This window comes from Mobula hypostoma, chromosome 9 (assembly GCF_963921235.1).
Source record: "Mobula hypostoma chromosome 9, sMobHyp1.1, whole genome shotgun sequence".
Classification (NCBI taxonomy): Eukaryota; Metazoa; Chordata; class Chondrichthyes; order Myliobatiformes; family Myliobatidae; genus Mobula; species Mobula hypostoma.
In genome coordinates this window covers 23,380,194-23,399,260 of record NC_086105.1, presented here as the reverse complement: position 1 = coordinate 23,399,260, position 19,067 = coordinate 23,380,194, and the positions used below count along the sequence as shown (strand labels likewise).

The 19,067-nt window shown below is 42.4% G+C and overlaps 1 protein-coding gene across 1 annotated transcript in view; it reads right to left on the bottom strand.

Annotated features, from left to right (window-relative positions):
- The window catches only part of ppp1r3ab (protein phosphatase 1, regulatory subunit 3Ab), a 47,261-nt gene extending 28,923 nt beyond the window's left edge, over window positions 1-18,338 (bottom strand). The window contains exon 1 of the mRNA XM_063057878.1: window positions 17,517-18,338. Coding sequence (XP_062913948.1) covers window positions 17,517-18,295 — 779 coding nt within the window. The 5' untranslated portion in view covers window positions 18,296-18,338. The remainder of the gene's footprint in view (window positions 1-17,516) is intronic.
- Window positions 18,339-19,067: the final 729 nt, after the last annotated feature.

Here is a 19,067-nt window from a genome sequence, read left to right as displayed (position 1 = left end):
AATCCCAAGGTTGCACAAGGTAACATACAGTGTATGTACTGTATTTGATAATACATTTGCTTTGAACTTTGATTCTATGCAGTAGGAGTAGTTTTACAGAAAGCAATCTGCAAGTCATTGGGATCTTAGAAGAAACTGGAGCATCTCAAAGAAAGTTATGCGGTCACAGGGAGAATGTGCCAGTCCCACAGAGACGATACAGTGATGAGGATTGAACAGGCTCCGTACAGCTGAGGCAGCAGTACTGCTACCTGCAGCATTATGTCACAGCAGAAACTGAATGTATTTTTGATTCTCTTTTACTGTCCAAAATGGTCCTTCAACCAGAATGACTGTAAGCTACTTGGTTAAGAAATTCATTCATTGATACAGCATTTTAATAGTTCTATTTAATATCAGAGGATGTATACAATATACAACCTGAAATTCTTGCTCATTCATTTAGGGTAAATTTCCCTTTGTCTCATTGAAGTTCAGGAAGTCAACATATAAGAAGTATCTTACGCTGTGTTCTGCTCTGCATCTACTGTATATTATACTGCCATATGTGTGTATTCACCCAACTTGTCTAAATTTTCTTTAAGTCTCCTTGCATCTTCTTGACAATTTACAATCACACCCTGTTTTATCGTATTGTTGAACTTGCAATGTTGTAATTGCTTCCGTGAATACCTGGGAACCAAATATTAATTCCTGTCATACACTGCTAATCACCACCTGCTGCCTAAAAAAGACCTGTTTATTCATAATATATGTTTTCAATCTATTTTCAGTCCATTCAAATAACTTCAATCCATATGTTTTAAATTGCACACTAACTTTATGTATGACTTTATCAACAGCCAGTTAAAAATCTAAATACATCACATCTGCTGGTTCCCCCCCCCCATTCATTCTACCAGTCACATTATCAAGTTGTTTGTCAGTCATGCTTTCCCTCTCATAAATGCACGGGTTTGGCAATATCACCTCTGTGACTACAGTTTGGTTCACCCTGAGTGCTCCATTTCTAAAAACACAGCAGCATCATTTAACTTAAACCTAAAAATCCAGGGTCATTTGCTTTAAAGATTCTCTAACAGGAATTATCAGAAATACTGTATACAAGGAGGACCATTAGAATAAAATATTCTCCTGATTCTTCAGATCTCAAAAACATCAGAGACAATTTTCTTGATATTATAATCCTGAGCAAATCTATAGCACTTCAATTAACTTAATTTAATTAAATTTTCACAGATTACCATATCCTGATCACAATTATAGATTGTCAAAGTGAAATTTGCTAAAGCTAAAAGTAATGTTAACTTATAGAATATAGCCAACTGGATAATGAGAGGTGACTAGATGTTGACAACAATGTTATTACTGTCTTGTTATTACTGCCTTGACTGTCTTGTCTCCCTTTCTCTTCACCATTTACACCTCGGACTTCAACTACCGCACAGAGTCTTGTCATCTTCAGAAGTTTTCCGATGACTCTGCCATAGTTGGATGCATCAGCAAGGGAGATGAGGCTGAGTACAGGGCTACGGTAGGAAACTTTGGCACATGCTGTGAGCAGAATTATCTGCAGCTTAATGTGAAAAAGACTAAGGAGCTGGTGGTAGACCTGTGGAGAGCTAAGGTCCCGGTGACCCCTGTTTCCATGCAGGGGGTCAGTGTGGACATGGTGGAGGATTACAAATACCTGGGGATATGAATTGACAATAAACCGGACTGGTCAAAGAACACTGAGGCTGTCTACAAGAAGGGTCAGAGCCGTCTCTATTTCCTGAGGAGACTGAGGTCCTTTAACATCTGCCGGACGATGCTGAGGATGTTCTAAGAGTCTGTGGTGGCCAGTGCTATCATGTTTGCTGTTGTGTGCTGGGGCAGCAGGCTGAGGGTAGCAGACACCAACAGAATCAACAAACTCATTCGTAAGGCCAGTGATGTTGTGGGGATGGAACTGGACTCTCTCACGGTGGTGTCTGAAAAGAGGATGCTGTCTAAGTTGCATGCCATCTTGGTCAATGTCTCCCATCCACTACATAATGTACTGGGTGGGCACAGGAGTACATTCAGCCAGAGACTCATTCCACCGAGATGCAGCACAGAGCATCATAGGAAGTCATTCCTGTCTGTGGGCATCAAACTTTACAACTCCTCCCTTGGAGGGTCAGACACCCTGAGCCAATAGGCTGGTCCTGGACTTATTTTCATAATTTACTGGCATTATTTACATATTACTATTTAACTATTTATGGTTCTAATTACTATTTATTATTTATGGTGCAACTGTAACGAAAACCAATTTCCCCCAGGATCAATAAAGTACGACTATGACTATGACTATACTATTACAATTATCTGACAACAGGTGGCTTACAATTACATCAAGATATGAAAAGTAATTGGCGGAAAGTCAGGTTTAAACAAATATCAGGAAGAAGCATCTCTTAATATGTACTGAGCAATTTCAAGTTACTGGGTGTCAACATCTCTAAGGATCTAACCTGGACCCAATATATCGATGCAGCTACAAAGGCAGCACAACAATGGCTATATTTCATTGGGAGTTTGAGGAGATTTGGCATGTCATATAAAACCCTTTCAAATTTCGACGGATGTACCGTGGAGAGCATTCTAACTAACTACATCACCGTATCGTATGGTGGTAGGATGGGTGGCTACTTCACAGGATTGAAGTAAGCTGTAGAGAACTGGAAACTTAGTCAGCTCCATCATGAGCACTACCCTCCATAGTATCCAGGACATTTTCAAGGAGCAATGCCTCAAAAAGCTGGTGTCCATCATTAAGGACCCCCTTCACCCAGGACATGCCCACTTCTCATTGCTACCATCAGGGAGGAGGTCAGTCAGTCAGGCAGTGGGTGCCGTCCCGAATCTGGGGTTGACGGCTATGCACCTCCATCTTCTTCGATCTTGCGCTCTTTTTCTGGCCTCAGCATAACTCAACCCAGTCCATTGCCTCACATTATCGTACCAAGTGGATCGCTGCCTTCCTCTTTCCCTCTTTCCTTCTATCATTCCTTCCAATAACAATTTCTGCAGTCTACTACCTCTTAACAAGTGCCCGGCATATTCCAGCTTCCTTTTCTGTACATTCTTCAGCAACTCCTTTTCACTCCTCACTCTCTTCAACACTTCCATATTACTGACCTTCATCACCCATCTAATTTTCTGCATTCTCCTTAAACACCACATTTCAAATGCCTCCAGTCGTCGTTGCGCTTCCTTGCATAAGGTCCACGATTCGACTCCATACAACAGACTTCTCCAGACATAGCATTTCCAAATTCTACAATGCAGCCCAAAGTCCAACCTCTTGCCACACAGCACCTCACTCAGGCTCCAGAACGTTGACCTTGCAATCTCAATTCTTCGTCTAATTTCTGTATCACATTTCCCATCCTCTGTGACCATCTGTCCCAAGTACACAAACTTCTTGACTTGCTCTATGCCTATGCCATTAATTTTGATACTGATTCTGGGGACTTCTTTTTTCTGTGATACTACTATCATCTTTGTCTTTGCAGCATTTATTTTCATTCCAAATCGTTGGGAATTGAGGAGATTTGGCATGTCTCATAAAACCCTTGCAAATTTCTATAGATGTATCATGGAGACATCACCTATGGTATAGCGGTAGGATGGGTGGCTACTTCACAGGATTGAAGTAAGCTGTAGAGAATTGGAAACTTAGCTCCAAAAAAAAAGACATTTACATGTGCTTCCTGGATTACAAAAAAGCTTTTGACCGAGTCAATCATGAACAGCTGGTCAATTGCCTGAACTCTTTGGGGCTGGATGGGAAAGATGTTCGACTGATTGCGAGTCTGTACTGGCATCAGAAGGCAGTAATAAGAACTAGTGGTGGGAATTCACCAGAAATTGAGATCCAAAAAGGGGTTTGCCAGGGATGCATTGTCTCCCCTTTATTATTTAACATTTACTCAGAGGTAATCTTCAGGGTGTTGAACGATGAAGCTGGTGTCCAAATTGGTGGAGTGACGGTGAAGAACTTGAGGTATGCAGATGATTCAGTGTTGTTAGCCGAGACTGAGGACGAGTTACTCAGAATAGTAGATAAGATAAATGCTGAAGGTGAACGATTTGGAATGAAAATAAATGCTGCAAAGACAAAGATGATGGTAGTGTCATGGAAGCAGGTATAGGAGCCTGAAGGCACACACTCAATGATTCAGTAACAGTTTCTTCCCCTTCCGTCATCCAATTTCTGATTGGACATTGAAATGATGAACACTACCACACTACTTTTTACTTCCATTATTTGCACAACTTATATTTACATTTCACAAATTTCACGGCATATGCCGGTGATATTAAATCTGATTCTGACGAAATCTAGACTTATTGGCAAAATAGCAGCAATGAAAAACATTATGACTCAGTTTAATAGCACATATTTACTTTTTGTTTTGACTGTGTTTGCCTTGTTTTCTGGGAGTTACATAACAACAAATAAACAAAAGGTGGTCAATATTTGCCATTAATATACGTATGTGTGCAATAGGGCAAGCAAGAAATTTAATGATAATTCTGCAATAAATGTGGCTCAAGAAAGCCACAGTTCAAAGAAACTGGTGTTAAAATGCAGCTAGGGAAAGCAATATAATGACTTTCTGTTGGGTTTGTGTGTCTGAGCTTGGGAACTGGAAACTTGAATGGAGCCCAAAGCTTTTGCGCAAATTTCTTGTTCTGTGACATGTCAGGATTTTACTGAGGGAAATCAATCATGTCCTCAATCTGCTTGATTCAGGAACAGTAAACAAACTGAATGGAGCTCAGATGCAGAGGCAGCGCTTGCAGGGCCCTGTCCACAGGCTACTCTTGTTGGCAAATATCTGCTATTTGATCAATTATCCAGTGGCTCAATCTCTGGCTTACACAATGCACTGTCACAGCAGTCAGATAAAGTAGTAGGAGGCACTGAGTGATGACCAGAGACAAGAATATGACCTTGTATTCTGTAATAGTGCAAGTCCTTAGCCTGAATTATTTTGACCCCTTTATCTTTATTTTTGAATCCCTCTTTCAGCAACTCTTCCTGCTCTGTATCCACTCTCCAGATCACGTGTCCACATTCCAAAGAGTGTCACTAATGTTTCCATATCAATGGTCATCACCAGTAGTTTTCATTGTGAGGAAAAAGATCCTGCAAAACCAATAGGATAACCCCTGCAGACATCTCTACAACCACCAAAAACATTAAACACTTGTGCAATTGTTGCCCGGGCTACAAATAATCAATCAGAAGGCCATGGAAGAAGGGGGCACCAGAGGAAGGTGACGGACGGTTAGGGTGAGAGTCGGAAATGGCAATGCCAACTGGTGGGGGGGAGTGTTATTACCAGAGTAGCCACCCATTTTAATTCCACTTCCCACTCCCAATCCCACATGTCAGTGCATGACCTCGTCTATTGCTGCGATGAGGTCCCACCCAGACTGGAGAGCAACACCTTATATTCCATCTGGCTAGCCTTGAATGTGATGGCACGAACATCAATTTCTCGAACTTCTACTAATGACCCCCCCCTCACCATTACCCATTCCCATTTCCCTATCCCATTTCATCTCCTTACCTGCCCGTCACCTTCCTCTGGTGCTGCTCCCCCTTCCCTTCCTTCCATGGCCTTCTGTCCGCTCCTATCAGATTCCCCCTTCTCCAGCCTTTATCTCTTTCAGCAATCGACTTCCCAGCTCTTTATTTCACTCCTTCACCTTTCCCGGTTTCACCTATCACCTACTGCCTTGTATTTCTTCCTCCCCTCCCCCCACCTTCTTATTCTGATACTCATCTTTTTTCTCCAGTTCTGATGAAGTGTCTCAGCCCAAAACTTTGACTGTTTACTCATTTCCACAGATATTGCCCGGCCTGCTGAGTTCTTTAGCATTTTGTCTGTGTTGCTTAGATTATCCCACAGCAGTGTTCAAAGATGACATCGGAAAACTCAAACATATCAAGGGTAAAATAGTGTTAAATGAAAATGCCACACCCAAGTTTTTCAAAGCCTGGCCAGTTCCTTATGCCACCCGTGATAAGGCAGTGAGGTGAGCTAGATCACAGGGAGGCTGAAAGAAGCTTGAGTGGAGCCCATGGGCAATGCCAATGGTCCCAGTAGCCAAGAAGAATGGGTCTGTCAGATTCTGTGGTCATCATCAACCCAGTTCCAAAATAAATCAATATTCTCTAGAGGATATCTTTACAAATCCTTCTAGAGGGAAATACTTCAGTGAAGTGGATTTAGCTGAGGCCTACACTCAGATGAAGATAGAAGAAGTTAACAAATTTCACGACACATGCCGGTGATTCTGATTTTGAACAGTCCAAAGTGTTTCCCACCATGAACGCTTACAAAGAGCTTTATTCTGCAGCTTTATTTGCTGCAGAAATCCAAGATCCCCAATTTTTACCAACACTGGGATGAACTTGCCCTTAATTGGGGTTGCCTTATGAAGCAATTAGGAATTACTGTACTATTTCAGCTGAGGAGCTACATGCCAGTCATCTAGGCATGGTGAAAATGAAAGCATTGGCTCAAAACTATGTCTAGTGGCTTGGGAGGGATCAACAGATCAAGCAGCTTGTCATTCACTATTCGATGCCAACATGTCCAGAAGATGCAGAGAATAGCCCCTCTCCATCTGTGGGAATGGCAGAGGATTCATGTGGATTTTGCTGGACTAATCATGGGCACAAATTTCTTGGTAGTAGCTACAAAGTGGCCAGAAGTTTCCCAATGGCCTCCACTGCAGCCCCACACGCTGTTGATGGGTTGAAAAGCCTCTTCTCTTGGACTGGTGTTCCACAAGACTTAGTCAGTGTCAATGGCCTACAGTTTGTGGTGGAACTGTTTCAATCATTCCTGAAAATGAATGGAATAAGACATATTATATCGGCACCGTACCCCCAGCTACAAATGGCTTGGCGGGAAGGTTTGTTCAGAGTCTAAATCTGTGAGCAATGTTGGCAGAACACACTACACTGACAAAGAATCGGAAGTTCGCCAGTTTCCTCCTTTCATATCATATTGCAGCACACTGCACAAGCAACAACTCACCAGCTATACTGTTGCTGGGTCGTCCCTTGCGCTCATGCTTGGATCTTCTGAAGCCCAATCCCAGAAGGAGTATGCAGAACAAACAGCTGAGACAAATTTAGGGCTCCTCAAACAAAGAATTTCTTTGTTTCATTCCTGGACAAGCTGCTCTGGCGAGGAACTACAGAGGTGATCAAAACTGGGTGTTTGAAAAGATTACAGACAGAACTGGACCATTCCCTTACACAGTGGAGATTGTATCTGACATCATCTGGAGATAACGTATCAATCAGCCGAGGACAGCAGAGTCAACTGTCAGAGAGGAAAGGTTCCCAGAGCTGTCAGAACCACTTCCTGCAGTCCCAGAGTCAACTCCTACAACCACCACAGAGGAAGCCCTTGAACCTGAGATTGTTTCACAGCCACAAGTCTCATCTGCCAAGCAGAGTGGCTCCCCTAATCAGGAAAGACGTTATCCTACAAAAGTAAGAAATCGTCTACAGCAATTGGGACCAGTATCCTGGCAGGGAAGTTTGCTAAGGCTATTGGGGAGAGTTTAAACTAGCACTGCTGGAGGGTGGGAACTGAACTGAAACAACGGACGAAGGGGCGGTTGGCTCACATATAGAGAAAGCTTGAAGACAGTGTAAGAAGGAGGATAGGCAGGTGACAGAGAAGGGATACGCTCAGACCAATGGTTTGAGATGTGTCTATTTTAATACAAGAAGCATCATGAACAAAGTGGATGAGCTTAGAGCGTGGATCTGTACTTGGAGCTATGATGTTGTGGCCATTACAGAGACTTGAATGGCTCAGGGGCAGGAATGGTTACTTAGAGTGCCAGGCTTTAGCTGTTTCAGAAAAAACAGGGAGGGAGGCAAAAGAGGTGGGGGCGTGGCACTGCTGATCAGAAATAGTGTTACGGCTTCAGGAAAGGAGGAGGTCATGGAGGGATTGTCTATGGAGTCTCTGTGGGTAGAAGTTAGAAACAGGAAGGGGTCAATAACTCTACTGGGTGTTTTTTATAGACCACCCAATAGTAACAGGGACACCGAGGAGCAGATAGGGAAGCAGATTCAGGAAAGGTATAATAATAAAAGGGTTGTTGTGGTGGGAGATTTTAATTTCCCAAATATTGTTTGGTATATCCCTAGAGCAAGGGGTTTAGAGGGGGTGGAGTTTGTTACATGTGTTCAGGAATGTTTCCTGATACAATATGTAGATAAGCCTACAAGAGGAGAGGCTGTACTGGATTTGGTATTGGGGAATGAACCTGCTCAGGTGTCAAGTCTCTCAGTGAGAGAGCATTTTGGAGATAGTGATCACAATTCTATCTCCTTTACCATAACATTGGAGAGGGATAGAAACAGACAAGCTAGGAAAGCGTTTAATTGGAGTAAAAGGAAATATGAAGCCATCATAGAAACATAGAAACATAGAAAATAGGTGCAGTAGTAGGCCATTCGACCCTTCCAGCCTGCACCGCCATTCAGTATGATCATGGCTGATCATCCAACTCAGAACCCTGTACCAGCCTTCCCTCCATACCCCCGATTCCTTTAGCCACAAGGGCCATAACTAACTCCCTCTTAAATATAGCCAATGAACTGGCCTCAACTGTTTCCTGTGGCAGAGAATTCCACAGATTCACTACTCTCTGTGTGAAGAAGTTTTTCCTAATCTCGGTCCTAAAAGGCTTCCCCTTTATCCTCAAACTGTGACCCCTCGTTCTGGACTTCCCCAACATTGGGAACAATCTTCCTGCATCTAGCCTGTCCAATCCCTTTAGGATTTTATATGTTTCAATAAGATCCCCCCTCAATCTTCTAAATTCCAACGAATATAAGCCTAGTCGATCCAGTCTTTCATTATATGAAAGTCCTGCCATCCCAAGAATCAATCTGGTGAACCTTCTTTGTACTCCCTCTATGGCAAGAATGTCTTTCCTCAGATTAGCGGACCAAAACTGCACACAATACTCCAGGTGTGGTCTCACCAAGGCCTTGTACAACTGCAGTAGTACCTCCCTGCTCCTGTACTCAAATCCTCTCCCTATAAATGCCAGCATACCATTCGCCTTTTTCACCGCCTGCTGTACCTGCATGCCCACTTTCAATGACTGGTGTATAATGACACCCAAGTCTCGTTGCACCTCCCCTTTTCCTAATCGGCCACCATTCAGATAATAATCTGTTCTCCTGTTTTTGCCACCAAAGTGGATAACCTCACATTTATCCACATTAAATTGCATCTGCCATGAATTTGCTCACTCACCTAACCTATCCAAGTCACCCTGCATCCTCTTAGCATCCTCCTCACAGCTAACACTGCCGCCCAGCTTCGTGTCATCCGCAAACTTGGAGATGCTGCATTTAATTCCCTCATCTAAGTCATTAATATACATTTGAACAACTGGGATCCCAGCACTGAGCCTTGCGGTACCCCACTAGTCACTGCCTGCCATTCTGAAAAAGTCCCGTTTATTCCCATTCTTTGCTTCCTGTCTGCCAACCAATTCTCTATCTACATCAATACCTTACCGCCAATACCATGTGCTTTAAGTTTGCACACTAAACTCCTGTGTGGGACCTTGTCAAAAGCCTTTTGAAAATCCAAATATACCACATCCACTGGTTCTCCCCTATCCACTCTACTAGTTACATCCTCAAAAAATTCTATGAGATTCGTCAGACATGACTTTCCTTTCACAAATCCATGCTGACTTTGTCCGATGATTTCACCACTTTCCAAATGTGCTGTTATCACATCTTTGGTAACTGACTCTAGCATTTTCCCCACCACCGATGTTAGGCTAACCGGTCTATAATTCCCCGGTTTCTCTCTCCTTCCTTTTTTAAAAAGTGGTGTTACATTAACCACCCTCTAATCCTCAGGAACTAGTCCAGAATCTAAAGAGTTTTGAAAAATTATCACTAATGCATCCACTATTTCTTGGGCTACTTCCTTAAGCACTCTGGGATGCAGACCATCTGGCCCTGGGGATTTATCTGCCTTTAATCCCTTCAATTTACCTAACACCACTTCCCTACTAACATGTATTTCCCTCAGTTCCTCCATCTCACTGGACCCTCTGTCCCCTACTATTTCCGGAAGATTATTTATGTCCTCCTTAGTGAAGACAGAACCAAAGTAGTTATTCAATTGGTCTGCCATGTCCTTGCTCCCCATAATCAATTCACCTGTTTCTGTCTGTAGGGGACCTGCATTTGTCTTAACCAATCTTCTTCTTTTCACATATCTATGAAAGCTTTATCAGGTAGGAACTTGGAAGTATAAATTGGGAAGAGATGTTCTCGGGGAAATGTATGGCAGAAATGAGGCAAATATTCAGGGGATATTTGCATGGAGTTCTGCATAGGTACATTACAATGAGACAAGGAAAGTATGGTCGGGTACAGGAACCATGGTGTACAAACTAAAAACTAGGAAACGATAGAGATCTAGAAGATTATAAGGCTAGAAGGAAGGAGTTTAAGAATGGAATTAGGAGAGCCAGAAGGAGCCATGAGAAGACCTTTGTGAGCAGGATAAAGAAAACCCCAAGGCATTCCACAAGTATGTGAAGTGCAAGAGGATAAGATGTGAGAGAATAAGACCAATCAAGTGTGACAGTGGAAAAGTGTGTATGGAACCACAGGAGATAGCTGGGTACTCAATGAATACTTTGCTTCAGTGTTCTGTCATGGTCTGGTCCGTGAAGTCTGCATTCCGGTTCACAGACCAGTCCATCGATCCTTATTCCAGGTTTTCCAGTTTTCTCTTGTTCTGTTGGTACCTTAATTGAGGCACATGATTCTCATTTTGGGCTGGCTATATAAACAGCTCCTGGGTTCAGCTTCGGTGTCTGGACTGTTCCCTTCCCTTCACTTCTCCTTCCTTCTGTAGCCCTTGACTGTAGCCTACCTTCGCCTGAAGCCTCGCCTGTAATGCCATCAGGTTCAACCACCAGGGCAAGATCTGGGCCTTGTTGTGTCTAGATAAGGAACTGTCTTTCATTGATTAGAACTGTCTCTGTGTCCACGCCTTTGCTAGGTAGGTCCGGCTGCTTGCCGCTACCTTGAGTTGGGAACTGTCTCTGTGTCTACGCTAGGTAGATCTGGCCATTTTCCGCTACCTTGAGTGGAGATCTGGTCTCTCAGTGTTCTGTGTATGAGTCCCGGCCCTACATTCTGCTCCCTAGGAGGGGTCCTGACTCTGTGTAGAGCCCCGGCCCCAAGTCCTGTTCCCAAGGAGGGGTCCTGGCTCTGTGTTCTATATCCCTGTTCTCCCTCGACCAAGGCTCTGCGTTCCTGTCTCCCTCAACCAAGTCAAGGCTTCGTGTTCTCGACCTGTCCATATGCCTCGCCCAGCCCAGGAATACCTCACCCAGCCCAGTGCTGGAGTTCCCTCATCCTGTAGCCACGTCTTGTCCACGCCTAGATCTGGGGCCATTTAGTGCATGCTGAAATAGCTTGTGCTCTAAAGGGTCAGTCCTTGATATAAGCTGAATCATCGATAGCCGAGGACCAGCAGCAAGAGGAGGAGGAGGAAAAAGAGATGAGAGCAGGCATTCTTGACAGAATTGTTCTATCCATGCTATCGTTGAAAAATTCAACTGTGTGCAGAACCAATAAATGCAATCCCAAGTCCCCACTTTCCATCTCAACCTCACTATCACCATTACTGTCTCCTAAAGGCCATATTACAGAAATAAAATCTTCCCGGGAGGGGGGAGAAGATGATGGCGCGACAGCAGCGCGCGCGGCCACTTCGGTGATGAATATCTGTTATTTGTCAAGTAGGGGACTGTGCACAATCCTGATTTGATGGTGACAGAGTGAGAGCACAGCGGAACATCTGGAAAACTTCTGAAATGCCCGCTTTGCTACTGCTGCTACTGTGTGGTAACCGGAATCTCCGGAGCTGAAGGCCCCGAAATCCTCAGCTTTGCGTGTTTCAGCGGCCGGGGAGAGGGCGAAGGCGCTCGGCAGAGGATGGCGCTCGGGAGGCTGTATCGGAGAGGCTGTTCGGAAGCTCGGAGTCTTCAGACGGATGGACTCAGGGTCAGCTGGAGTCGGCTGCTTCCGAGGTATCGGCAAGTTGACAGTACCTGGAGGTTCATGGCAGTGAGTTTCTCCCTTTTGCCGCCTGCTATCGGGGACTCGGGAGTGGATCGACTCGAGACTTTGAGAACTTTTTTTTTACTGTGCCTATGGTCTGTTCTTTATCAAATTATGGTATTGCTTTGCACTGCTGTAAATATATGTTATAATTATGTGGTTTTGTCAGTGTTAGTCTTTGGTCTGTCTTGTTTTCTGTGATATCACTCCAGAGAAACATTGTATTATTTCTTAATGCATGTATGCATTTCTATCTAAATGACAATAAAAGAGGACTGAGTGTTCTCATAATCTAAAAGAAAGCGTAAGATAATCATTGATAAATTAATTAATGCTCTACTGCATACAAAAGTCTACTAATCGTTGTTATGAATTCTGTAGTATCCGTCCTGATGCCTTTACATGCTGTTGCTCTGACTGCTACAGCATAGCTGGTGGACCTCAGTGAAAATATTTGAATCTCATCCAAGCAGCTGGCAAATTTAATTAATGTAACAAACAATCAATGAAAAGAAATTTGAAAAATCTTATTATGTTTAGTGCAAATTTTTATAATAAGGTGGAAGGAGTGGGAAAGGCAATGATCATATCACATGAGAAGCAAACAAATGATTTATAAAAGATGTTGCCCAGGATCACAGAAAAGACAAGATAGGTTAGGCACTTTTCTTTAGAACAGAGAAAAGAGGAGTTAAGCAAGGCTAGCAGATGTAATCAAGGTACATAATCTAATAAGTAGCTGAGACAGGGTGAGAGGGAATGATCTATTTCTCTCAATTGAGACAATGATAATTAGAGGGCACAAATAAAGTAGAAGGATTAAATGGCAGTTGACAAATATTACTTCACAAATACTAATTCACTGTTTAGAAGAAGGCTGAGGCAGAACAATCGAATTTTTGGATGGGTTGTCATTATTTGCAATCTAATACCCAAGGGTTGAATCACCTCACGCCAAGAACCTTTCAAATTACTTGAAAAGTCCATGTCGTTTCTACTTAGCCTAGTAAACATCAACAAGTTGATTATTAACCATAAGACATAGGACCAGCAAGTCTGCTCCACCATTTCATCATGGCTGGTTTATTATCCCTGTCAACCCCGTTCTCCTGCCTTCTTCACGTAACCTTTGATGCCCTGACTAAATATGAACCTATCAACTTCTGCTTTAAATATACTCAATGACTTGACTTCCACAGTTGTCCATGGCAATGAATTCCACAGATTCATCACCCTCAGCCTAAAGAAATTCCTTGTCATCTCTATTTTAAATGGACGTCCCTCTATTCTGAGGCTGTGCCCCCTGGTTCTACACTGACCAACCAAAGGAAACATCTTCTTACATCCACTTTCTCTAGACTTTCAATATTCGATAGGATTCAGTGAGATCCACCCTCATCCTAGTAAACTCCAGTGAGTACAGGCCCAGAGTCATCAAAAACTCCTCATATTTTAACCCTTTCATTCCTAGAATCATTCTCATGAACCTTCAGTGGACCTTCTCCAATGCCAGCTCACCTTTTCTAAGATAAGTGGCCAAAACTGCTGACGTTACACCAAGTGTGGTCTGACCGATGCCTTATAAAGTCTCAGCACCACATCCTTGCTTTTATATTCTAGTCCTTTGAAAAGAAGGCCAACATTGCACTTGCCTTTCTTAGCACTGACTCAACCTGCAAGTTAACCTTTAGTGAATTTTGCACAAGGACTCCCAGGTCCCTTTGCACCTCTGATTTTTTGAATTTTCACTCCATTTAGAAAATAGTCTATGCCTTTATTCCTTCTACCAAAGTGCATGACTATACACTTCTCTACACTATGTTCCTTCTTTGCTCCTTGCCAAATCTGTCCAAGTCCTTCCGCAGACCCCCGCTTCCTCAGCACTACATTCTCTTCCATTTATAATTGTATTGTCTTCAAACTTGGCCAAATATCCATCAATTCTGTCATCCACATCGTCATCATATAACTTGAAAAGAATTGGTTCCCATACCAACTCCTGAGGAACACCACTAGTTACCGGCAGCCAACCAGAATAGGTCCCCTCTGTTTTCCCTTGTCTATCCAGACTGTTATTTCCTCAAAGAATTCCAATAGATTTTTCAGGTAAGATTTCCACTTAAGGAAACCATGCTGACTTTGGCCTACTTTATTACATGCCTCCAAGTACCCCAAAAGCATATCCTAAAAATAGAATCCAACATCTTCCCAGCCACCGAAGTCATGCCAGGTGACCTATGATTTCTCTTCTTTTTTTCCCTCCCTTGGTAAAGAGTGGAGTGACATTTGCAGTTTTCGGGGAGAAGGCTGGAGGAGGGGGGAAAAGTGGATCAATCCTGATTGAATGGCAGAGCAGACTCAATGTGCCAAATGGCCTAGCCCTGCTCCTATATCTTATGGTCTTTTCCAGTCCTCTGAAAACATTCCCGAATCTGGTGATTCTTGCAAGGTCATTACCAATGCCCCCACAATCTCTTAAGCGACCTCTTCTAGAACCCTGGGGTGTAGTCTGTCTGGTCCAGGTGACTATCTACCCTCAGACCTTACTGTTTCCCAAGCAACTGCACTTACTGCACCCTGCACACTCTCAAATCTGGCATACTGCTTGTGTCTTCCAAAGTGAAGAATGACATAAAATACTTACTAAATTCATCCACCATTTCTTTGTCCCCCATGGCTACCTCTTCAGCATCAATTACCAGTGGTTAAATATCCATTCTTGCTGATATTTTACACTTTATATATATGAAAAAATTTTTGGTATGCGCTTGATATTATTGGCTAGCTTACCTTCATATTTCATCTTTACTCTCCTGTTTTGTAAAAATTTGCCTTCTGTTGTTTTTTAAAAGCTTACCAACCATCTAACTTCCCACTAATTTTTGCTATATTATATGCCCTATCTTTTGCTTTTATGCTGTCTTTGACTCCCCTTGTCAGTCACAGTTGCCTTATCCTCCCTTTAGAGTACTTCATCCTTGTGATGTATCTACCCTGTGCCTTTTGAATTACCCCCAGAAACTTCAACCATTGCAGTTCTGCCATCATCCTTGCTAGTGTCCACTTTCAGTCAGCTTTGGTCAGTTCCTCTATCATGCCTCTCTAATTCTCTTTATTACCACTGTAATACTGGTACATCTGACTTTACCTTTTCCCTCTGAAACCGAGGGGTGAACTCTATCATATTATGATCACTGCCTCCCAAGGGTTCCTTTACCTTAAGCTCCCTAATCAATTCTGGTTCATTACACAACACCTAATCCAGAATTGCCTTTATCCTCATGGGCTCAATTACAAGCTGCTCTAAAAAGCTATCCCATGGGCATTCTACAAATTCTCTCTCTTGGGATCCAGCATCTACTCGATTTTCCCAATCTACCTGCATATTGAATTCCCCCATGACTATCGTAACATTGCCCTAATTACATGCCTTTTCTTTTTCCTGTTGTAATTTATATCTCACATCCTGGCTACTGTTCAGGGGCCTCTATAACCAAGTAGGAAACAAAACTATGTTGACTAGTATGCTCCTGATATGAATTCGCTATTGTTTATTTTTATCAGTTCAACTCTTTGAATCACCTGGGAGAATTAATTTTCCAATCAACATAACAACTACAATTAAAAATAAAATTCAAAGCAAATTTTAATAGCAAAATACTTCATCATGGTTTCTGTATTTACTCTTTTGATTTAATCTTCATGTTCTGATGCAAAGTTTGCAAGCTGCTATATAATATTCATTATTAACTTACTATACTTAATTGAAATAAATTCAATAAACAATACCTAATTTGTTCATATTTTATTTAATTGCTCATATCACTTTCACCCATTCATGTTAATTTCTATAACTAATACTTTGTGAGACAAAACCACCTGTGAACATGTCTTAGATTGATCAAGCTAGGACTTTTCCCTTCAGTCCCAAGGAGGATGAGAGGCAACTTGAGAGAGGTGTATAAGATGATAAGAGGCATAGATAGAGGGGACAACCAGTCTTTTTCCCAGGGTGGATATGGCTAATATGAGGGTCATAATTATAAGAGGATTGGGATGATGTCAGAGGTTTCTTTAAAACACACATAAGGATGTGTGTAATTCCTCCCAGGAATAGCAGTGAAGGCAGAAGCATCAGGGACATGGATGAAAGAAGAATGTTAGGCTATGTGTGAGGAAAGGTCAGATTGATCTAGGTTGAAAGGTCAGTACAACATTGTGGGCAGAAGGGTCTGTATTGTTGCTGTACTAGCAACAATCTCAAAATCTCTGAGGAGTTCCTCTTTTACTTAACGTAACTTATAGTAGCTGTCCATAACTCCTCAGTTAAATGGCAACTTTTCCTCAAAAGCTGGAATTTTGCCCACTTCTCTCAGGAGTATACAAACATTATCTCCTGTAAAGGAATATGGTGACTCTTTACCTATTGCATACTTCTTAAATTTGTTCCAGAAGATTTTTTAAAAAATCTCTTTTGACAAAAGTCGTAAGCTCTGAACTAATTCTTTCCCTGCAGATTTTGAAGGTATTTAAGCTCCAACTAAACCTACTCAGTCCATCAAAAATTGATATGTAATGTTACTATCATCATAGCTTTCTTAACCCGGTGCATTTGCAATCTGAATGAATTTAAATATCAAAAACTTACCTCACCACTAACTTAAATACAATGATTTCATGTTCCCTCTGCCTCATCTATTGCCTTCAGTATACCATGCATGTTTTCTGGCTTTGGACCAATCATTCCTATCTTTTGTCCTCTTGGGGAAAAGCATCAAAATAATTGGTCGTTCATGGGATTATAATAACATTCACAGAGTGTAATTAGAAAGTTAAAAATGTAAGTAAAATTAATGAAAATATATACCTTAACTGGAGAGCGAGGAACAGCCAAACCTCCTTAAAAGGAGTCATCAGTGATGTCATTAGGTGTTTTCTTTATAATCAGACTAATTTTAACAGTGTCCATGCTGTAGACTAATTAATGGAGCACGAATTTGAACCACTCTGCCGGCATAGCTCAGTGACGAGCCAGCAGATATATGATCTCAATGAACTATGCACTTTGCAAACATGCTATGATATAGGTAAGTCTTAAGGTTAATTATAGCCTTAATCAGCTCTGAATTTTACCTATATCATAGTCCCGCATTACCTTACAGATTTTGTTCACTAACGAAAGAACATTATTTTCAAATCAACTCTGTAAGCCCCTCAGTCAACACAAACCACTTTTCGCCGTTACCAGTTCAATTAAGTGACGAGTCCCCCCGAGTTGCCCAAAACTGTAGAAGAGACTAAACATGTCCCACTCTGAAAGTGCCCTCACCTGTATGTCGTCTTTAGGCAGCTTTTTAAATTTCGGTCATCCAGTTCTTCTTGGGGCTTTTCATTTGCAATCGGGTCACCCTTCTTGTGACAAAGGATCACGTAATTTTTGTGATCATTGTTCGCCCAATAAATATCATCTTGGGTTTCATAGCGGATGGCAAATTCGACTTTAGCACCGTCTTTCAGATAAGGGGGGACTAACAGAATTTTGAACGTGAACTGGTCAGTTTCGCCGTCACAAGAATCGGTTACATAGTCAGCCAAGATGTCATAGTAGCTCTCCCAATTATTTAATGTCATCCGGATGTACACTAGCTTTTCATATGATATATTCAGTACACGAATTAACCCTTTCATGCAGTTCGTACCCCGGGGAAACTCTGTTGATTCTAGTTCCACTTTCTGGGCATAAAGTTTCTGCCTCAGCTGCTCGGGGGAGGACGGCAGCTCAAAAAGGGGCAGCAGAAGGCATTCATCTTGGTGTGCCCGTTCATCCTGCGCTCCAGCTCCCGCCGAGCAGCCGCCCACGTCCCACTTGTCATACTCTCTCACCGACACAAGCTCCAGGCCAAATGCATCAGCAAAGGAAACTTTTCGACTCAGGTTTAACGGAGGTTGCGAGTCTTCGTCTGAGGAGGAACTCCGTCTTCGTGGAAGCGGGGAGAACTTTGGTTTAATCCAGATCTCATCGTCCTCTGCAAAAACCTCATTGTCACCTGGCAGACCTAATATACTGACCGCAAAAGGCGGGTTTCGGTCTTTCTCGGCGGGCTCCATCGGTGGGGGCACAGTCTCCTGAAGCAAGATCTCTCAACTAGTGGCTGAGGATATTTCTGGCAAACAAATTTTAACACAACGGCTTTGGTTACAGTTGACATTGTAAAAGAACTCAGGTCTATTAATAGCTGCACTGGCTTGTGAACTATGCTCGTCTGCTTTCTCGCAGATTTACTCCTCCTAACCTCGACTCCTTGTTTTTGGCTCGACACAGCGCAGAGTTGGGCCAAATCTCATTTCACAGATAACACAAAAGAAACTTTAACTGTAGACAAGCGTCCTTGTTTGCAGTTAAAGCAGTGAACTCATGGTTGCTAAGTTATAACCTGTTTTTCATCCTCGAGCAAAATAATTCCGATGCATTCAAATAAATTGTCACCTGAAGTAAATCCTGCGATTGTACATAAATGTAAAAATACATAATAATCGACCATAATATAAGAACGTAAAGAAAGTGTTGTGGTAAAGCATTTTATTGCTGAGTACAGTTTTCAAGGTGCATTTATACTGCACAATCAGCATCAATTTTCATCAGGATGAAATCTGATTCTCTCTTCACAGGTACCTGCAGAATGTTCCCAACATTTTCTCAACTTCTGGTTCTGGAATAGAGCTGTGCATTTCCATTGAATGCGCTGTTTAACATGGACAACACATAGAGTGTAAACCCAGCGCTGCCTCAAACTTACAAAATGTTCATGAAGTCTTCACTTGAAGTGCATACTTTGTAGATCACCTAGTTTCTGCTTTGATGCAAACAGAGCAGGCTTAT